Source organism: Anolis carolinensis, chromosome 6 (assembly GCF_035594765.1).
Source record: "Anolis carolinensis isolate JA03-04 chromosome 6, rAnoCar3.1.pri, whole genome shotgun sequence".
Classification (NCBI taxonomy): Eukaryota; Metazoa; Chordata; class Lepidosauria; order Squamata; family Dactyloidae; genus Anolis; species Anolis carolinensis.
This window is the reverse complement of record NC_085846.1, coordinates 93,476,869-93,500,432: the sequence shown is the minus strand read 5'-3', so window position 1 is coordinate 93,500,432 and position 23,564 is coordinate 93,476,869. Positions and strand designations below refer to the sequence as shown.

The 23,564-nt window shown below is 38.1% G+C and overlaps 1 protein-coding gene across 5 annotated transcripts in view; it reads left to right on the top strand.

Moving 5' to 3' along the window:
- The window catches only part of ankib1 (ankyrin repeat and IBR domain containing 1), a 60,297-nt gene that overhangs the window by 6,492 nt on the left and 30,241 nt on the right, over positions 1-23,564 (top strand). For all 5 annotated transcript variants that reach the window (XM_008112514.3, XM_008112513.3, XM_008112515.3 and 2 more), the window contains exons 2-3: positions 10,914-11,179; positions 23,072-23,372. In XM_008112514.3, coding sequence (XP_008110721.1) covers positions 10,992-11,179; positions 23,072-23,372 — 489 coding nt within the window. In that variant the 5' untranslated portion in view covers positions 10,914-10,991. The remainder of the gene's footprint in view (positions 1-10,913; positions 11,180-23,071; positions 23,373-23,564) is intronic.

The following is a 23,564-nucleotide window of genomic DNA, read 5'->3' as shown; positions in this document are numbered from 1 at the left end:
ACAGTTTGAATCTAGCTGCAAACTGCATTAAATGATCAGTTAGTCCCTAGGGATATCAGTGTGGGCACAGGTCACTCCCCTTCTTGGCCTTGTGAGACAAAGGACTGTAAACCACAGACAATATCAGATCCATTAGCAACAGCAGTGTAACCTTGGTCTATTTGTATCCAGTGTTTGAGCAGAAGGCAGCTTGTGTAATCATTGTTTGTCTTTACCTACCTTACAGAATTCTGAATCTCAGAAGCCATATCCAAAGGATTATGATAATAATGTTGCACTGAACTCCAGTGCAAAGAAAGACTTCCACAATAGGGCAGAGGGGATCTTACATAGAGAAAGTTTGGTAGGGAATGGATTGTCCTTTGGCCTTGAGTGCGCTGGGTGTGTATACACATGCCTTCAAATCGCCTGACAACCATAGTTTTCTCAGGCAAGGAATATTCTCCCATCCAAGTGCCAACCAGGGATTAGTTGGCTTCCAAGATCAAACAGGATCTGGTGTCTTTAAGTCATTTCAGCTCTAATTGAAAAATTGAGAGTGCTGCATCTGTGCAGGCAAGTTCTCGCTTTTCTTATATTTTAAGCGCCTCTTTAGTGTTACTTTGATCTGCTGACTCATCCATTGGATAACCAAAGATATTTCCTTCAGAGTAATGCTCCTGAAGGGAAAGTACTGCAGCCAATTGCTCTGTGTGTCTACTGATCTTAACTTCCTCAGTGACAGTGCTTTGCAACCTGTGATAGAGGTACAATCTATGTTAATAATTGTTGAGAAAATTGATACTTTGGTTTGGTAGCTCTAGTTTTTGTTTCCTTCCTGGATCAATTAAAATTTCTAAATCGTCTTGTAGTTTTAAGATACGTATTCTTAAATTTTATCACTTTATGTGCTAATAGTATGATTTGCAGTATCACTATGCTATGTTCATAAGAGTGTGCATTAAATTCACAGTTTTAGGTAATATAATTTTTTTCTGCTTTGACATCTGTATGGGAAATGTTTGTACACAGTGATGTTGGTAAGGTTTTCTATATTATAGTATTAAGAAAGCATGCGGATTACATTGCAAAGATTAGTGACATTAGCTTTCTGTTAAGCTCATCTGTGGGACTTTCAGATACTGTATTTTGAATTATATCTCCCATGGTCCTTCATGATGGGTGGTGCTGATTGGGATTGTAGATCAAAATTTATGGTGGTCCAAAGGTTACTCATCCATAGTATAAGGGGTACTATGATTATATACTGTGGTAAAAGCAATAATAGATATATCCTTTGTTATTTTCTTCAGCTGTTTAGTCTTTAGAAAAAAGAACTGATACTACTGTACTATTGGAATCAATATTTACTGTCTGAATCCAGATCTGCATTCACTCTGATCTCCTTTAATAGTGTGTGATCTATTGATGGTATGAAGCACTATTGGCGAAACTGTCTGTTATAATCATCATCGTCATCATAAAATCATAGAGTTAGAAGAGACCTCATGGGCTATCCAGTCCAACACCCTGCCAAGAAGCAGGAATATCACATTCAAAGCACGCCGAACAGATGGTCATCCAGTCTGTTTAAAAGACTCCAAAGAAGGAGCCTCCATTACACTTCGGGGCAGATAGTCCCACTGCTGAACAGCTCTCACAGTTAGGAAGTTCTTCCTAATGTTCAGGTAGAATCTCCTTTCCTGTAATTTGAAGCTATTGTTCTGCATCCTAGTCTCCAGGGCAGCAGAAAACAAGCTTGCTCCCTCCTCCCTGTGACTTCCCCTCACATATTTATAAATGATCATCATGTCTCCTCTCAGCCTTCTCTTCTGCAGGCTAAACATACCCAGCTCTTTAAGCTTTTCCTCATAGGGCTTGTTCTCCAGACCCTTGATCATTTGAGTCGCCTTTCTTTGGACACATTCCAGCTTGTCAACATCTCCCTTAAATTGCGATGCCCAGAATTGGACACGGTATTCCAGGTATGGTCTGACCAAGGCAGAATAGAGGGGTAGCAGGACTACCTTGGATCTAGACACTATACTCCTATTTATGCCGGGCCAAAATCTCATTGGCTTTTTTAGCTTCCTCATCACATTGTTGGCTCATGTTTAACTTGTTGTCCATGAGGATTCCAAGATCTTTTTTACACGTACTGCTGTCGAGCCAGGTGTACTCCATTCTATATCTTTGCATTAATAATAATATAATAATAATAATCTTTATTTTTAACCTGCCCGCTCTCCCTTAAGAGACTCAGGGTGGCTTCCAAAGGCAAAAAATGGCATAGCAAACCATTAAATTATTCCAAAAAATATGGGTCATTAAATACTTGTGTATTACGTCAATTTCACGTGTAATCCGAGGACAAGGTTTCAGGCCAAAATTAATGGATTTTGCTTTGTCCTGTGGATAAGTTGAGAGTAAACATTAGGGACTCTCCTTTTTAAAATGCATATAGTAAGAGCTAAAGATGAAAAGACCTGTTTATTTGAGGGGTTACTGGGGGAGGGGGCAAATTGCATTACTGATCTTAAAATGTCTACCTTTATACAGATACAGATAGAGAAAAAATATAAATATGGAAAAATAACAAGAATGGGGTCTTAAAGAGGGGTTAGAGGGAGCAGGGAAAACAACTTGCTTATATTAAGGATTCAGTGTGAAGAAGGAAAGGCAAGAAGCATTTCTCCTTCCTTCCCAAACCAGAAAGAAGGGCAGCCCTCCATCTTTCCTCACTTGCTTTTTTGGCCTGAGCAGAGTTCAGCAACAACCAGGGTGGTGTGATAGTGGGGCTAACCATTTTGGGTGCTTGAGGTAGAATGGAGCCCCTTGAGTACATAAGGTTCAGTGAATTTTCTGCCTCCTAGGATCTAGAAGAACTTTTGTTTGCATCTGATGGTATCTTGGCTTAAAAACCCAAAAGACCTATAATTCAGTTTTTTTGTATGGATGGAGCAGGATATTATGGTTGAAACTTCCTGGTTTAATTGCAGCTTACTCTCAAATAGTCTGCATATATGGGCAAAAACATCATTAAGGGCTGAACTGTACACGTGACATTTTAAAATAGAGTGGAAATCACATAGTGAGGTAGAAGTATTTGTTCAGTATAAACAGTCCTGCGGAAATGAGGTTTGGTTTCAGAGCAATCTTCGCAAAATGTAGTAGATTATGAGATAACCGTATGGAATTGTTCTAGGTAAGTTATTTTCTATATGAGAAAGTATAACATGTTTGCATCCTCCATTTCCTTTGCCGGTCAAGAATCTGTTCTGATTATCTGCTTCCTTGTCCCTGTTCTTAAAAAAATAACAATATGAAATAATTATCAAATACAGTAGAGTCTCACTTATCCAACACTCGCTTATCCAACGTTCTGGATTATCCAGCGCATTTTTGTAGTCAATGTTTTCAATATATCGTGATATTGTGGTGCTAAATTCATAAATACAGTAATTACTACATAACATTACTGCGTATTGAACTATTTTTTCTGACAAATTTGTTGTCTAACATGATGTTTTGGTGCTTCATTTGTAAAATCATAACCTAATTTGATGTTTAATAGGCTTTTCCTTAATGCCTCCTTATTATCCAACATATTCGCTTATCCAACATTCTGCCGGCCCGTTTATGTTGGATAAGTGAGACTCTACTGTACTCACAAACACTGTGTGTTGAGTGTCTTTTTGAAAAAATAAATTTGGTTTAATGTTGTGGGAGTAGGAGGGAAGAAAATTTGGATTAAATTAATTATTCACTAATTAACTTTTAGTTTACAATTCAATTAGTGTCAAAGGCAACATAGATCAAACTATTGTAAACTCACTGCTGATGACTGGAAATAGTGTAAGTTATGTTTGCTTTGCTTGTTTGTTGTAGGCAACTCGAAAGGAGGAAGAAGGAAGGAATCAATTGATGTTGAACTTCTTTTTAACTGAGAGTAGGCCCAGTTTTATATGAATGATTTTTTTAAAAAAATTGCATTGAAATCTCTTGCATTGAAAAAATTGCATTGAATTTTTTAAAAAATTGCATTGAAACAAAAAGAGATTGGATAGGGAGCAGCATGTAAAAGCTCAGCCTGAAAAACAAGGGTGGATAAGACACTAGTTTATATTCTGTGCTCTAATGCAAACTGGATTAGTCTTTTTGAAAGGCACATCAGAACCAGTTAAGTAAAATAGGATATCAAGATTGAGGAGGAGGGATAGGATTACACTTTAATTTTAGTCTCTGTGCCACTGGGTCAAGCCCTTTTAAACACATGCATTTGATGAATGTTTTGAATGTTGAATGTGTTGAATTAAATCAACTGTTTCATTTCAGAAATCCCGTTTATATATAGTAGCAGGTGGCTTTTCCACAAGTGCAATCTTAGGAGTTGTATTCATTTTATCTGGTATATCAACACACATAAAACTATTTGTAGCTCTGCAAAACCAAGCTTTTTTCCCCAAAATAATTCAAGGTAATTTCTTTAAAAAATTACTTAATTATTAAATATTCATTATAATTATTTCCCTTATTAAGAGTAATGAAAATGTTGAGACTAGACTGCCCCCCCCCCCCAAGGTTTTAGATGTTCCCTCATTACCAATCCAGGGATCAGATAAACCTACTGCAATCCAAACCTATTAACAAAGAATACTTTATGAAGATAGAAAAGGCACACTATTTTTACAGGGGTTCATGTTGGAACAATTAATTGGATATTAACCTCCTAACAATACAATGAGTTCACAGAATATAGCAATCATGTTAACATGAATGATGGGTATTGATGGAAAAAAGAGAGATACAGATTATTTGTAAAACAGAATTGACAGTTTGTTGGATACAATAAGATACACTTTCCCAACATGGTTTCTTGATCTATTGAAGTTCAAATTCTACCATCTCTAACCAGTAATTGCATTGTGGTTTTGTAACCCAAATCTTTGGGAAACCACCAGTTTGGGAAGGCTAAAAATGACAACTTTAAAGGTACAAACAACAGGTTGTTCAGCATCAGGCACAGTGACATAGGTAATCCCCTCTTAGGACTGTTAAAAAAAACTTTCATACTTCACATAGTTTAACATAACGTATTAATTTTTCCCCATTAATAATAAGAAATCCTGAGCTAGGTTTTGCTATCCACTCACTGAGATCTTGACACATTATGTTTTTATACTAGCTTTCTAGGCAGGGTATTACTGACTAAGAGATACATGAATGCTTAAATCTGTAGACTTCAGAGGATGTAGTCAGATATACCTTTAAGCTTTCCTTCCACAGACATGCACACACCAAACCAGGGGTCCTCAAACTTTTAAAGCAGAGGGCTGGTCCACAATCCTTCAGACTGTTGAGGGGCCGAATTATCATTTGGGAAAAAAACCCAAACAAATTCTTATGCACACTGCACATATCTTATTTGTAGTGCAAAACAACAACAATAACAATGAAAGAACAATACAATATTTAAAAATGAAAATAATTTTAACCAACATAAACCTATCAGGATTTCAATAGGAAGTGTGGGCCTGCTTCTGGCCAATGAGATAGTCAGGTTAATTAGGGTTGTTGTTGTTGTTGTTGTTGTTGTGTGTCTTCAAGTCATTTCAGACTTTAGGCGAGCCTAAGTCCAAAATTATTTATTTATTCATTTACTAAATTTATTTACTAAATTTATATCCCACCCTTCTCACCCCGAAGGGAACTCAGAGTAGCTGTATGTACATACAATATATTATATTATTAGCATAGCACAATATTAGCATTATACTATATTGAACTATACCACTATACTGTAATATTATATGTAATATATAACATATAATTAATATTATTATATGATATTATTGTTAGTATTGTATTGTATAAAATGATAATATTATCAATATTATATGTATATACAATATATTATATTAAAACTGATATAAAAATATTATATTATAAATGAGGGCGGAGCCAGATAAATTACCTTGGAGGGCCGCATCTGGCCCCCGGGCCTTAGTTTGGGGACCCCTGCACCAAACCAATAAACAATTTCCATTGTTGCCATCTCTATGCAGATGACACTCAACTCTACTACTCCTTTCCACCTACCTCCAAGGAAGCCCCTTGGATCTAGACCAGTGTCTGGCCACTGTAATGGGTTGGATAAGGGCCAATAAGCTGAAGCTTAATCCTGATAAGACAGAGGTCCTCCAGGTCAGTTGTTCGACCGATCGAGGTATAGGGTGGCTACCTGTGCTTGATGGGGTCACACTCCCCCTGAAGGCACAGGTCTGCAGCTTGGGGGTCCTTCTGGATTCATGGCTGTCACTTGATGCTCAGGTGTCGGCGGTGGCCGGGAGGGCCTTTGCACAACTAAAGCTAGTGCGCCAACTGCGAGTGTATCTCAAGAAGTCTGACTTGACCATGGTGGTCCATGCTCTAGTTACCTCAAGGATGGAATACTGTAATGCACTCTATGTGGGACTGCCCTTGAAGACGGTCCGGAAATTGCAGTTGGTACAATGGTCGGCAGCTAGGTTATTAACCGGAGCTGGTTGTAGGGAGCGGTCAATCCCCCTGTTTAAGCAGCTCCACTGGCTACCGATAACATCCCAGGCCCAATTCAAGGTGCGGGTTATCACCTATAAAGCTCTAAATGGTTTGGGACCTGCCCATCTTCGTGACCACATAGTCCCCTATGAACCTATGCGATCTCTCGGGGAGGCCGTCCTCTTGCTTCCATCTTCCTCACAGATACGTCTGGTGGGGACGAGAGAGAGGGCCTTCTTGGCCATGACCCCCTGACTCTGGAACTCCCTACCCAGGGAAATTAGGTTAGCTCCCTCTTTATCCTCCTTCAGAAAACAACTAAAGATTTGGATGTTTTGGTTGGCCTTTAGTGAGACAGTCATTAGATAATCAGCCCCAGATGGTATTATAATTCTATCTTGTATTTTATTAGGTCCTTATCATCTATGCACTTTAATCCATCATTTTATTCTTGCATTGCTGCTTCAGTTTCTCCACCTATGTAGATGATAGAACTGTGCTTGGTGGTTGACTGATATTATTAACTGTTACTATAATCTCGTTTTACATTGTATTACTGTTTTTATCTTTTTATACTGTTTATTGTATTTATGTTGTTGTTTATTTTGTTCACTTATGTTGTTCGGGCTTTTGTCCCATGTAAGCCGCCCCGAGTCCCTGCAGGGAGATGGTGGCGGGGTATAAATAAAGTTTAATTTTATTATTATTGTTATTATTATTGATAAATTTGGACAATATCTAAAGAGTCATGTGCTTAGTTCCATTGGTCAAATAAACATTGAAATTATGTTTTACATATAATCATCATTCATTGTGCCACAGTATAAACTATTTTTTAAAGTGAAGTTTTAGAAATTAGTCTCTAATATGGCACTGAGGACTGCCATTCAGAGAAAAAAATTCTAAAAACATTGCACATGGTATGGCTAAAACAGGTAGTTGAGTCTTAGTTTGGGAATATAACTGCCTTTTGGGTCATACAATATTCAAATTATTTGTTGTGTTCCTTCAAGTAATTTCTGATTTGTGGTGCACTACGACAAACCTATCTTGTCAAGATTTGTTCAGAAGGGGCTTACCTTTGTCTCTGGAGAGAGTGTGACTTTCCTAAGATCACCCAGTAGGTTTCCATTACCAAGTGTGGATTCAAATCCTTGTCATTCCAGATTCATAGTCCACAATGCTCAAACCATTACAACATTCTAGCTCTATGTTAGAATTATTTGTTGTAGTTTTATGCGAGTAAAGGTACATTTAAAACATTAAAATCTGAGTGTGTATTTTTTGTGGTTTACGAGTTTACAAGTAAAGTGGTTCCTGAAAACACAAATTCTTATTGTTTGTTCTCACAACTTTCCTTGTTTTCCTTGAGCCATGCCTGTCATTTGCTTCCTTTGCAAAGCTTATTGCTGGTGATAGGTTAATTTGCCATATGTTCCATAATCAAATTAGAGTATTTATAATCCAAACATTCCTATCTGTCTTTGCTTCTGCCAGAAATCTACTTTAAAACAAGTCCTTTTAGCAATATACTTCAAATCTGCTTTACAAACTCTATATTAAAGCCTGGCTCTATCTGATAATCAGATGATAGCTGTGCTTATATGAATTACTTGGTCTTGTAAGAATACATAGTTTAGTGGATTGAGTTGGAACCTTTACATTTACAGCTTAGCCAACTCAACCAGTCTGTAGATACTGCATGTTTTCACTAGGCCAGACAGCTTTGCTAGTGTCTGATAAGCATTGCCATTGTCTGTTTTGATTTATATCACTGCTGAGAATATGAATGGCAATATCTGGCTCAAGCCTTTATCCAAGCAATGCTTTCCCTGTTTATGTGCAGAAGTTTCTAATGATCTCTTTTCCTTACTTTGTAGGATTCCATTCTCATCTTTTCCCACCCCACTCCCCTTCTCTTAGGAGTTTTTGCACGGTGTTAGCCTTGTTTTTGTCTAAAACTTATACATCCTGGCTGTTGGGTCTTTTGGAAATGGATTCTTTCCCTCTTGAAATCTGTTAATCACTCCCCTATCTCACTATGGTTTGGTAGCCACTTAGGATGTAAGTATCTTTCTCTGCATCGTTGTGATATTGGAAGCACAACTAATGCAGTCTTATTGTTCCTCTGTTGGGGATTTCAAGCAGTCACCAGCAGGGAGACTCCAGACTACTGCTGGTGTTTGGGTTGGGAGAACTCTGGATTTCCCAATAATTCCAATAAAGACCATTGTGCATTAGTACTACAATTTCCAGTTTTTTGTTTATATTACTTCATTTTTTAAAAATAAGGGGAGTAGCGCAATACCACAGAACTGCTATTAAGGATGAATGTCCATAGACACAACAGGGTTCAGGAAAAGTTGAAAGAGTAAATAAAAATAAATATTCAAAGTTTAAAGAACAATATACTGAAGTAGAACTGTTCAAATACTGATGTGCAGGAAAAAAAACATAGAAAAAATGATGAAAGTGGTGTGGTGTTTCATTGTCCTGATCTGGGCAAGAGGTGAGGGTAGTTCCATAATAATATTATATAGTTGTTGAAATACAACTAACTCTTCAAATTTGTGGACTGAGTGTTGCAGATGCAATTTTTTGTGAATTTGATTAAAAGGCCTTCTCTACAAATGTCTAGGTCCCCCAGCGGAAGTCTATAATTGTGTTGACCATAGTCATGCTGGAGGCCCAAAGAATATCCAGAGAAAATACCTCTCTAGGAATGTTTAGGTCCTCCAGGGCAGTTGTGTGGTCAGTATTCAGCTGAACTTTCTATGTTTATAGTACAGATTCCTTTTGGAACTCATGATCATATGTGTATTATTCATCCACCAAGAAAGGACTTCCTGTGTCATTGCAGAAACAATCCAAATACATTGCAGTGACTTTTCACCTGGCATATAAATTTGCTGGCAAGCAGTCTCCTATTGAAACGAGAACATAGCATTCTCTAATGCTCTAGTAGCACTGGAGGCTTTTCTGAGAGGTATACTTCTGCAAGATATCTGTAAGACTGCTTTATTGTTTCAAATATTCATTTGTCACTATAGACTGGATACTGGGTCTCAAACATATTTTATTTGAGAAAGTAGCATTTTTTTCCTGTGTGGCATAACACCCCCTTTTCTTATGGTTAGTAGCTTACTAGTTCTCCCATTTATATAAATCACAGCAATCACAAAGAAGAACAGGTTATAACTGGTTCTTCGAGTGATCACCTATCAACTAATGACTTTACCTGTCTGTCTAGATGGCCATTTACAGAGGATAGTCCTGAGAGCAATTGGTATACCCCATGATAGTTATTCTGTGGTCTGGTGTCAGTTTCTCCTTTGTTTCACCTGTCCTTTTAGTATCTGTATGGGACAGCTGAAGAACTAATTGGCAGTCGATGTAATGTCATCAGTATACTGATTATACCCAACTCTATTTCTGTTTTCATCTAGTTCAATTGATGCTCTAGAAATGTTAGTTTAAACTCAATAATGGACTAGATGAGAGTCGGTATGGTGCATAGTGGGCCCTCAGTATATGTTGGAGTTTGGTTCCAACACCTTCCATGTGGATACCAAATCCTTGAGTACTAAAGTTCCATTATATACAACGGTCTCCTTTATATGAAATAGTAAAATCAAGATTTGCTTTTGGAATTTTTTGTTTATTTTCAAGTTTTGGATAGTTGAGTCTAGACAAAGAATCTGTGGACACAGAGGGATGACTTTAATCATTTGATTGTTGAATTAGGACATTGGGAGACCAGGGTTAGAATTGACACTCAGCCACAGAAACCCATTGGATGACTAAGCAAGCCACATTTTCTGAGCCTCAGAGGGAAAACACCCTTTGAACAAATTCTGCTGTCAATTTGTCCATGTTAGGAATCAGTGAGTTATTTTGAAGGTTTTCTTTACAGTGGCATCCAAAAAAAGTCAGCAGTCCTAAATAATGTTGCTTCTTTCATGATAAAATTCTGGAGGCTTTACTCTGGTATAAACTCTTTATCTTACTTTGAAGCACTTTACCTAGTCTTTTAGGTTATTGTGTAACTAGAATTTTCAATTCCATTTACTTGTTACTGTTAAAAATGCTATAGTTTGAAATTTGTCTTGGAAGATGAGGTTGAAGGAAATGTTATTCTTATGTGTTTTTCCACTAGTTAGGGTCCAAAGTATATATTTGGAAAGGCTGTTTTACCATGTTTATGTAGTAAAGATGTTATAGTTTAACAGAGCAGTGGTCAAACTATGTAGACTTCAGAAGAAGAATTTCTTCCTCTCTCCAAATAAGAACAATGATTCATTTTGAGCTGCGGTTTTCTTTAAGGATTCACTTTCATCAGTACTTACGAAGATGCCACAGCAACACAGCCTGTAATACTGTTTGTTTTCTTTCAGAACGCAAAATATGTTGTTGGCCTTTGCACCAAGTGATTGAAGGGGAACAGAAGAAGCCCCCACCTCATTGATGACAACATGGGAAATACAACTACTAAATTCCGTAAAGCACTTATAAATGGAGACGAAAGTTTAGCCTGTCAAATATATGAGAGCAACCCTCAACTAAAAGAATCTCTAGATCCTAACATTTCTTATGGAGAGCCGTACCAGCATAATACTCCATTACATTATGCAGCTAGGCATGGCATGAATAGAATATTAGGGTGAGTATTGTGCTTTTATTCTTTTCTTTTAAATAATAATTTATTTCTTCCTCGCCTCTCCTCATGGTTTATTCAAAATATGGTTAAGATTGTTCTGAGTTATGTACTTATGTACAGCATAGCAAATGTATTTAGCAGCTCTTTTTGATGAGCAAGTGTTCAAATGTATTTTGTTTTGCATGTAAACTGTAATGCATCATTGTTAAGGTAAGGATCCAAAAACAGTGCAAATAGTTTTGCATTCAAAGCATTTTTTATTTTGAATTTATTAGTGTCATTCATTATACCACAAGACAAATGATTTAAAAATAATATGGACATACTTCTTCTTTGTAAAAAATCAGGCATGTACATTCTGTTTATTATTTCAAATTCATGGTTTTTGTGCTGTCACATGTATGGATTATCCAGCTTTTCAGAACAGGGTTTTGGAAATGCTTGTTGCCTTAAGCAGAAAAACCTTTTAATCTGAGGTTTAACAATGTATAAGGAACTTCTCAGATCTTTATCAAGACGATATCCCACTTGCCTTCCTTATTATCTGTCCTCTTATTTATTCTTTGTATCTGTTTCATATGTTTGTGGATTATGGAATGTATATTAATATATAATCTCAACGACTGTTGAGAAGCTGCCTGTCCAAAGCATCTAGAGCAGCTTAGGCAAGAGAGCCAATTCCTGTTTTGGATCAGGAAGGAGATATGAGACATCCTTTACTGCTGCTTGGTACACTCTTGACATCTGCACAAAGGGGCTCAAAGCAGATAGCCACAAGTTTGACTTGTCTAACAGGCCAGCAAAAAGCAAACAAGTAAGCAAACACAAGCCCAGCAGCAATAGGAATATAGGTAGGGATTCCCCAAGGGGACTGATGTTATCTTTTCTTTGCAACAACCTTGTGCATTATGTTGTAAATAGTTTCCACATGGGAGATGACTCATCTATCCTTGAAAGCTGTTATGTGACTTCACAGTGATGAGACTTATACCTAAGTATTTTTTAAAATTATTATTAACTTTATTTAAACCCGACCTTTCTCCCTGTGGGGACTCTATCCTTGGAAGCTGTCATGTGACTTCACAGTGCCAAGACTTATACTTAAGTATTTTTTAAAAATATTATTCTTAACTTTATTTAACCCCCTCCCCCCTTTCTCCCTGTAGGGACTCAGGGCGGCTAGCAATCCCACACTTAATCAAGTTTAAAAAGCTCTATACAAAAGTTACAAAACAATTAAATAGTAACAGGGTGGTAAAAACAGATTAAAATATACCAAATACCAAATACACTTTAAAACTCACATCCCCCCCCCCCCCCAAATCCCACTCACACCTCCCGAAATGCCTGCTGGCCGAAGAAGTATTTTAGTTCAAACTCAACTCTTTATCTACTCACCACAGTGTATGTGTCATAAATGTTTTTATTCTTGTACCCTTCATTGTAAAACCCAAAATCTGGAGCTTTGGGGGTCATATTGAAAGTTCTTAATCTCCTTTGGAACAGATATCCATTGCTGTTAGATACTCTATATGTTTGGATTCTTGTAACTACATTAGTTTCTCAGAATGAGAAACATAAATTAGGAAACACAGAACCTTTCATTGGGATAGGATTGTAACTATAAAGTTTCCAAAAGCGTGGTTTGTGGCTTAGGAGTAAGGAAACAGTTTTATCTTCTATGTTTAGACTTCCAGAAAAGCTAATGACTGAATAGTTTCTAAATTGCCCTCGGGGAGATAGGGCAGGATATGAATACACATGATGATGCTGTTGATGATGATGATGATAATGATGATTCCAGCCAAGCAACTGTGTTTAGCTTAAGTGTTGCCCTTTGGTGAAACACTTAACTTTTGCTAAATTTGTAGTTCTTGTCTTTAATAATTGATTTAAATAAATGTGTTTTTTATAAAGAAAAACAAGGTGATGCTAACAGAGATTCTAAAGTGTAGCTGTATGTACTTTTGAAGTTGGCAGTAGAGGGTTGGCAGTAGAGCGAGCACTAAAAATCCAGTACCCTGGATATAATGTTTGTGAGCTTACCATGGAAACAAGAAACTGGATAATAGTGACCCCTATTTAAGTGAATGACTTTTGTCAGAATTTACGATAGAGTATCATCTCTAGCAATTAGCTAGGTACTCCAAAAGAAGTCTATGATAACAGACTTGCCCTGGAGGGACCTAGCAAGTTTCTAGAGAGGATACCTTCCTAGAGGATTCCTAGAAAAGCCATACGTGGGTAGAAGAAACCTTGGATTCTAATCCTGCAGGTACAAGAGTCATAACGTAGTTTTAATAGAAAGGAAATAAATATTTTCAGTCAGAAAAAGTGAGGGAGCAGCCATGAGTATACTTAGCATTTTGACTATAGGACACCAGGCAATAATTAGTAGTCATGTGAAAGATTATGCCTGAATTTCATTTCCTTCATTTTGAATAGCATATCTGTACATTGATTAAATTCTAATTTTAGTTATTCTGTTTTAGATCTGATTTTAACTCTGAATTCCATCATTTTATACATGTGTTATCAAGTTCCTCATAGATTTCAGAGGTTTGTAATATCCTGTGGATATGGCTTCTCCGCTCATCTACATTTTATGTTATTACTTGACATTTTATGTAACTGATATTTTGTCCATGGATATCGAGTGAATAATGACAGATAAATTTTAATAGCTTCAAAAAGACAGTTTGTTGACCTGAATCATAGAGCCTGTTGTCTGCTACCAAAAATAAAGAGTATGGTGAAACCCAGACAGACTTAAAACATTTCTTTAAAAAAAAAACATACAGATTTTGAGAAAGTTAAGAAATAGCTGTCCATATTTTGGTGAGAAAAAAAGATGAAAGCTGTCCAGAATTTAAAGGGATGCCTAATTGAAAAAATGAGTCTTAGAATAAGCAGAATGTAGTGCATAAAAGCAACCGTCTTCAACCTTTCTGTATCATGGTTCGTTAATAATAGGCAACCTACTTTCAATTATTTCATATATACCTCTGTATTTTTTCTCCTTTTTAGCATATTTTCTCTAAACCAGCCAAGCAACTGTGTGTGTGTGTGTGTGGGAGGGGGGGGGGGGCTTAACTGTTCCAATGATGCTGAGAGCTGTGCTGGCGGTAGTGTAACTACCGGCAGGTCCAACTAAGCCAGAGAGGTCTCAGCTGAGGAGTGGAACTAAGAGCACCTAACCCATTAGCATTATGGAGAATCAAACCAAAACAAAATCTATACTGGTTCGGTCGTCGCCCAGGATAAAAAGGACCGCGGTGGATGCTGCTGATTCTGGACATCCATCGACAAGTGGGCTGCGGAATCAAAATACAAATGAACAGTCACAGAAGCGGAAGAAATATACAATGCCAGAAAACCTCACAGTTATGAAATGCTATTACAAATCTGGACCTCAAAAGCGTGGCTACCAAAAAAGCGTGGCTACTACTGGCAATTATCTTCGAGAGTTCTTGGAGAACGGGAGAAGTCCCAGCAGATTGGAGGAGGGCGAATGTGGTCCCTATCTTCAAGAAGGTAAAAAAGAACGACCCAAACAATTACCATCCGGTCAGCCTCACATCAATACCAGGCAAAATTCTGGAAAAGATCATTAAGGAAGTGGTCTGTGAACACTTAGAAACAAATGCGGTCATTGCTAATAGTCAACACGGATTTACCAAAAACAAGTCATGCCAGACTAATCTGATCTCTTTTTTCGATAGAGTTACGAGTTGGGTCGATACAGGGAATGCTGTGGATGTAGCGTACCTGGATTTCAGTAAGGCCTTCGACAAAGTCCCCCACGACCTTCTGGCAAACAAACTAGTAAAATGTGGGCTAGACAAAACTACGGTTAGGTGGATCTGTAATTGGCTAAGCGAACGAACCCAAAGGGTGCTCACCAATGCGTCGTCTTCATCATGGAAAGAAGTGACAAGTGGAGTGCCGCAGGGCTCCGTCCTGGGCCCGGTTCTGTTCAACATCTTTATTAACGACTTAGACGAAGGGTTAGAAGGCACGATCATCAAGTTTGCAGACGACACAAAACTGGGAGGGATAGCTAACACTCCAGAAGACAGGAGCAGAATTCAAAACGATCTTGACAGACTAGAGAGATGGGCCGAAATTAACAAAATGAAGTTCAACAGGGACAAATGCAAGATACTTCACTTCGGCAGAAAAAATGGAAATCAAAGATACAGAATGGGGGACGCCTGGCTTGACAGCAGTGTGTGCGAAAAAGACCTTGGAGTCCTCGTGGACAACAAGTTAAACATGAGCCAACAATGTGATGTGGCTGCTAAAAAAGCCAATGGGATTCTGGCCTGCATCAATAGGGGAATAGCGTCTAGATCCAGGGAAGTTATGCTCCCCCTCTATTCTGCCTTGGTCAGACCACACCTGGAATACTGTGTCCAATTTTGGGCACCACAGTTGAAGGGAGATGTTGACAAGCTGGAAAGCGTCCAGAGGAGGGTGACTAAAATGATTAAGGGTCTGGAGAACAAGCCCTATGAGGAGCGGCTTAAAGAGCTGGGCATGTTTAGCCTGCAGAAGAGAAGGCTGAGAGGAGACATGATAGCCATGTACAAATATGTGAAGGGAAGTCATAGGGAAGAGGGAGCAAGCTTGTTTTCTGCTGCCCTGCAGACTAGGACACGGAACAATGGCTTCAAACTACAGGAAAGGAGATTCCACCTGAACATCAGGAAGAACTTCCTCACTGTGAGAGCTGTTCGACAGTGGAACTCTCTCCCCGGGGCCGTGGTGGAGGCTCCTTCCTTGGAGGCTTTTAAGCAGAGGCTGGATGGCCATCTGTCGGGGGTGCTTTGAATGCGATTTCCTGCTTCTTAGCAGGGGGTTGGACTAGATGGCCCATGTGGTCTCTTCCAACTCTACTATTCTATGATTCTATGAAAGGATGCATCAACTGGAAACAAGAGTACCCTGACTCACAGATAACAGAACCCCGACTGGTTGACCAACGAAGATTCATAATCAGAAACAAAGTGTTCAGTGAAATTGAACTCGAAGAAATTCAGAAAATGTGCAAAGCAAATTACCATCAGACCACAGCACAGACAACAGCAGAGACTCCAGCAACACTTGGAAGGGTGGAACAGATTGAACCAGAAGAAAGTGTGGAGCTTTTGCAAGAATTTGAAGAACCAGCACTTGAAACACCTGTTGAACCACCAGGAACCTTGACAGCAAGACAACAAGAGCTCAAGGATAAAATCATGGCTCATGCTGCAGCAAATGCAATAAGAAAGCGACTCCCAACTCTAACAACAGTGCCCAAGAGACACCTGGCGCCTCTCATGAAAGATGTGAATACAGTATTCTCCACTGTCCAAATAACATCAATTGAACAAACAAACCAGTATGCCTACAGTGCAGCAGAGATAGTAACAGAAGAGCTTGGGCTCCTACAACCAAGGCAGCCCCAAAGAAAATCAACTGGAAAACCAAAGTGGAAGGTCAGGCTAGAGTTGAAAATCAAAAAACTTAAATCAGATGCAAGTAACCTGAAAAATATGAAAGAGAAGAAACTGAAGAATGACAAAATCAAGCAATACCTGATCCGAAAGTACTGGCTGTACACCAGAAAAATTGAAGAATCTTTGGAAATCGTGAAAGAACAAATTACAGAAACAGCCAGAAAAATTGAAAGATATGAAGCCAGAATCATCCAGTATAGACAAAATCAACTGTTTCAATCAGACCAAAGACGATTCTACCAGAGTCTGATTGAAACAGTTGATTTTGTCTATACTGGATGATTCCATAAAGCCATAAAGCCAGAGAACCATAAAGCCGGAGTAAACTGCAACAACTAAGTTCTGGAAAGAGCTTTGGGAAAATAATAAGAACTACAACAAAAACGCTGGGTGGATAAAGGAATTTGAAGGAAAATTCTCACAGAACAAAATGGAACAGATGGAAATAACAACTGAAATGATCAGCAAACAAGTGCAAAAAGTTAAGAACTGGACATCGCCTGATAGTGATCAACTTCATGGATTTTGGCTCAAATATCTGATTAGTTTACATGGAAAAATTGCCCAACAATTCAATTAGATGCTGCAGAAAGGAAGTATCAGTGAATGGCTAACAACTGGAAGAACATATCTGTTACAAAAGTATCCAGCAAAAGAAGCAGCACCAGGAAACTACGGGCCAATAACGTGTCTGCCCACTAAGTTTAAACTACTGACTAGCTGACAGAATTCAAGACTATCTTGAAGAAAAAAGCATCTTGCCAGATGAACAGAAAGGCTACAAACGGAAAAGCAGGGGCACAAAAGACCAGTTATTGATTGACAAAATGATTCTGGAGAACTGTAAAAGTCGAAAAGCTAATATTCACATGACGTGGATTGACTACAAAAAGGCCTTTGACTCACTCTCACACAGTTGGATCATCAAGTGCCTGGACGCCATCAGGATCAGTAAAAACGTTGGCACCTTTATTGAAAACATGATGGAACACTGGAAAACTGAACTGTTTGTTGAAATGAAAGCTATGGACTTGTCAACATCAGAAGAGGAATTTTCCAGAGAGACTCATTGTCCCCTCTGCTTTTCATTATTGCCATGATCCCTCTGTCAACAATCTTACAAAAAACAAATCTCGGCTATCAAGCATCTAAGAAATCTCACAAAATTTCGCATTTGATGTACATGGATGGCCTGAAGCTGTATAGGAAAACGGAAACTGAAATCCAGTCTCTGTCTAATACTGTCCGAATTTTTAGCACTGATATCAGCATGGAGTTTGGTTTGGACAAATGTTCGACAGTGGCATTGAAGAAGGGAAAAATCATTGAAAGTGAGGGCATAAATATGCCTAATGGCCAAACAATAAAGTGTCACCAGCCAGAGACCTATAAATATCTGGGCATATTACAACTGGACAACATCAAGCATGGACATGTGAAAACTGTGGTCAGCAAAGAATACACACAAAGGGTCAGAAAAATTCTCAAAAGCAAGCTCAATGGAGGCAACACCATCAAGGCCATGGGCCATACCTGTCATAAGACATACTGCTGGCATCATAAACTGGACACAGGTGGAACTGGACAATTTGGACAGAAAAACAAGAAAACTCATGACCATTCATCTTTCACTGCACGCTCACAGTGATGTTGACCGGCTATATCTGCCTAGAAGATCAGGTGGCAGAGGACTCTTACAAGTAAAGAAGAAAAATATGCCCTGGCAGAATATGTAAAGCAAAGTGGAGAAACTGCTTTGATTGAAGTAAAAAATCAAAAACTCCTCAAAGCACAGCAGACAAAAAACCAGTACAAGAAAACCACACTACAAACTAGAGCTGACAGCTGGCACAACAAAACATTGCATGAAAAGTTCCTTGACAAAATTGAAGGAAAAGCTGATAAGGAGAAGACCTGGCTATGGCTCATGAATGGGACACTGAAGAAGGAGACAGAAGGCCTGATCCTTGCAGCCCAGGAGCAAGCCATCAGAACAAATGTAATTAAGGCCAAGATCGAAAAATCAGCTGATGACCCAAAATGCAGACTGTGCAAGGAAACTGACGAAACCATTGATCATATCCTCAGCTGCTGTAAGAAAATCGCACAGACTACAAACAGAGGCACAACTATATGGCCCAAATGATTCATTGGAACTTATGCCTTAAGTACTACCTCCCAGCAGTAAAGAACTGGTGGGATCACAAACCTGCAAAAGTATTGGAAAATGAGCATGCAAAGATACTGTGGGACTTCTGAATCCAGACTGACAAAATTCTGGAACACAACACACCAGACATCACAGTTGTGGAAAAGAAAAAGGTTTGGATCATTGATGTCGCCATCCCAGGTGACAGTCGCATTGACGAAAAACAACAGGAAAAACTCAGCCGCTATCAGGACCTCAAGATTGAACTTCAAAGACTCTGGCAGAAACCAGTGCAGGTGGTCCCGGTGGTGATGGGCACACTGGGTGCCGTGCCAAAAGATCTCAGCCGGCATTTGGAAACAATAGACATTGACAAAATTACGATCTGCCAACTGCAAAAGGCCACCCTACTGGGATCTGCGCGCATCATCCGAAAATACATCACACTTGGGAAGTGACACTTGGGACACTTGGGAAGTGTTCGACTTGTGATTTTGTGAAACAAAATCCAGCATATCTATCTTGTTTGCTGTGTCATACAATATAATAATAATAATAATAATAATAATAATAATAATAATAATAATAATAATAACAATAATAACACTAACAACAACAACAACTTTATTTATATTCCACCCTATTTCCCAGAGGGATTCTGCACGGATTCAAACACAATGGATTAAAAGAAGTAGCTCTTACATCAGAGATAGGAACTGAATCTGAAGGGATGTGTTCTTTTAGGTAAAGGGCTCACCCCACTGATGATTTCTACAAATTTCTGCTTCACCTGAGTTCTAGATGTTTCTTGTCACTTCTCTATTCAGATATTCTATTTAGTTTTGAAAGCACCAAATTTTACTATATTTGTGGACATCTTGCTTATGATGTGAATTGTGATGTTAGATGTCCATGCTTCACAACTCTCCCCAGATGTGTTGCTACAATCCTCACATGACTTCCTTCTGTTTCCCCTCAGTGCCTCTATTTTTTTCTAGAGGTACTGGTAGTTCAGTGTCTCTTATCTGAAATGCTTAGGAACAGAAGTGTTTTGGATTTTAGATTTTTTTTCAGTTGTTGGAATATCTGTATGTGCATAACCTTTTATGTTTCATATACATTTTATACACAATATTTCTTACAACCTTGTGCATGAAACAATGTTTTGTACATGGAATTATCAGAAATCAAAATTGTCACTATCTGAGCCACTCATTTTGAATTTTGGACTTTGAGAAATTTGGTTAAGGCATGCTTAACCTATACAATGAAAACTAGTAAATTGTAATGGTAAAAACATGCACACAGCATCCTTTCTTTCTTCGTGGTCTCCTTCAGGAGCTCAGCTCACACAGGAAGCATTGGGGGAATGGGTGATATTGCTCCAAGCAAACAAACAAAGTAATAGTATCGTTATAGCATTCTACTTTAATATTGTACCTCCAGAAAGGACATTAGGGAGAAACAGAAAGTGTGTGCTGAGGACTGCAAATTGGAAAGTCATTTGGAAGTGAACATGAGAAGAAATGAGCAAAACGAATCTGTGATATTTCTGTAGCACCTTATAAAATTAATATTCTGAAGGAGTTTTTAAAACTACTTTCTCCTTGGGATGAAAAAGATATTTCCCTAGAAATATAGTGGTCAAAGGGAGAAATGAATCTGAGTCAGAATATAAATTGCAAAAAAAAAAATTCCTTGGGATTGCCTTACAAGAAAAAGAAGTCCAGCATACATCTACTCTCCAATTCTAATTGCTCCCTTTCTCAGTGGAAAATGGTGCTAGTCAGCTGCATTTGTCAATTCTTCTAAGGAGATTCCTCTCCCCCTCCTTTCCAAAATAGACCTTGATAGCCGGGCTGTGAGTGAAGCATGAAAAGATCCACAACCCGTATCTTTGCACACAGAGGACATTGACCAAAATGAACTATTTCAATAGATGTATATCCGTCCTTGTCCTGCAACTACTAGTGAGAACAGAAATTTAAAAACTAATTGATAAATATGCTGCAGGAGGAAAAGGAATTACTTTTTAAAAGTACAATGGCTAATTCAGGTGGGTTAGCAATATCTAATTTAAAAATGTATTATGATACATTTCAATTGCAACAATTACTTTGTATCATCAGGCAACATACCCCAGTGGGTAGAATTAGAGATGAATAGTGAAGAATAAAGTGAAATGATAATTTATGCAGGTTTAAATACTGTCAAGCTGAATTTATGCAGGTTTAAATACTGTCCTTTTTAAAATACCCAATACTTCCATTTGGTAGAAATGGAAGAAATACTTAGCTCTGGAACCCTCCCCTGATGTGCTTCGTCCTGATACAGTGAGTCATAAAGTAAAATTAGATTAAGCAATATATTATCAAATAGTTATGGAAACGGAAATGGAAACATAATGCCAGCTAATATAATAAAGCCTTAACTATACTGATTAGCATTTCTTCCAGACTTCATCAAATAGGGTGCATAAAGGCAGAAAGAATCATTTGGCAACATGATATTCTGTCATTTAAAAGTTCTCAAGTGAAGAGTTATCTTTCTCTTTTATATTCTGTTAATTAGGACTCTCATCAATACCTTGTGGGCTATACTTTTACAAACTAGAGTTGTTATGTACAGCAGAGTCTCACTAATCCAGACCTCGCTTATCCAAGCCTCTGGATAATCCAAGCCATTTTTGTAGTCAATGTTTTCAATATATCATGATATTTTGGTGCTAAATTTGTAAATACAGTAATTACAACATAACATTACTGCGTATTGAACTACTTTTTCTGTCAAATTTGTTGTATAACATGAAGTTTTGGTGCTTAATTTGTAAAATCATAACCTAATTTGATGTTTAATAGGCTTTTCCTTAATCCCTCCTTATTATCCAAGATATTCGCTTATCCAAGCTTCTGCCAGCCTGTTTAGCTTGGATAAGTGAGACTCTACTGTATTTCATACCTGAATGTGTGAAAATGAACATCTTAATGAGGGTTGAGTATTTTGCTCTGAATTCACCTAGGATTTTTAGTTTATAAACAATGATTCTCGGTATCCAGTGTTTTGAATGAATATACATTGCAAAGCCACAGCCAAGGGGGTTAAGGTTTTATCCAAAGTAATCTTTCTTCTCATGTCTTGCACCATTGGGAGACACTGCAGTTGTTTTTCTTCTATTCAGATATTGTTGACTTCTTTTAAAAATACAGATAACATAATTATTTCAATGTGGTAAGCATAATGTTTGGGATTAAGTAGTAGCACAATCACAATTGATAGTCATTGGTAATACATAGAAGTTCATACTAAAAAGAACAAAAATTAAACTTATTTAACTTATTTTGCTTTATTTTGTGCTGTTTTAAGAACTCCAGTCAGGTGTTACCTAAAATATATACATAGTTTTCTTTTAAGGCATCACAATAATTTTATACCAATAAAATAATTTAGCAAGAAAAATGGAGCCCCGAGTGGCGCAGTGGGCTAAACTGCTGAGCTGCTGAACTTGCTGACTAAAAGGTTGGCGGTTCAAATCCAGGGAGTGGGGTGAGCTCCTGCTGTTAGCTCCAGTTTCTGCCAACCTAGCAGTTCGAAAGCATGCAAATGTGAGTAGATCAATAGGTACTACTCTGGCGGGAAGGTAACAGTGCTCCATACAGTCATGCTGGCCACATGATCTTGGAGGTGTCTACGGACAACACCAATTCTTCACCTTAGAAATAGTGATGAGCACCATCTCCTAGTGTTGGATATGACTACACTTAATGTCAAGGGGAAACCTTTATCTTTACTTTTAGCAAGAAAAATATGGAATTTACCATGTACATAAACTTTAAATCTTAACTTTTCAAATTGAAAACTTATAGTGATCTAGCCTATTTTGCTTGTCACTACCCTATCTTTTCCTATACAGCAGGGATAAACAACCATGGGAAGCTAGAGAAGGGACAAGTTAGCTCCTTAGGAGACCTGAGGAAAAGTGTACCTCTCACATTCTCCACCACACAAAAAAAAATCAATTTTTTTCTTCCAATTCTCTGCCTAGGATCTGTGGGGCACATTTTCTCCACCGTTAGAAGCCCTTGAAAATGAGATAAGGAGCATAAGTACTCAGATGTTGAGTTATTCAGGTTGATGTTTCAGTGAGTTCTGCTGCAGATAGAAACCAGGAATTATTCTTGTTATACATGTAGTTAGGAAAACCTGTATCTTACATTATTGTTTTACTACTTTATTTTCTCCTTATAGGACTTTTCTCTTTGTGAGAGATGGTAATCCAAATAAACGAAATATACACAATGAAACATCTATGCACTTGCTTTGTATGGGACCTCAAATTATGATATCTGATGGAGCTCTTCAGCCTCGTTTGACACGGCCTTACGAAGATGATTTCAGAAGAGCAGATTGCTTGCAGATGATACTGAAATGGAAAGGAGCAAAGCTTGACCAAGGCGAATATGAAAGAGCAGCTATTGATGCTGTTGATAACAAAAAAAATACACCTTTGCACTATGCTGCTGCCTCAGGAATGAAGACCTGTGTAGAGGTAAGATTTAATGTAAATACAGCTAGAACAGGGATGGGAAACGCACAATCCTACGGAGCTTTGTACTGTCCTACATTGCAATTTGCAATTTGCACTGTCCTACATTGTTGACTAGGGCCAGTGGTAACTGCTCTCCAGTGGTTTCTGAAAGATGACTTGTTACCCATTCATATATAAATAGAGAAAAATTGC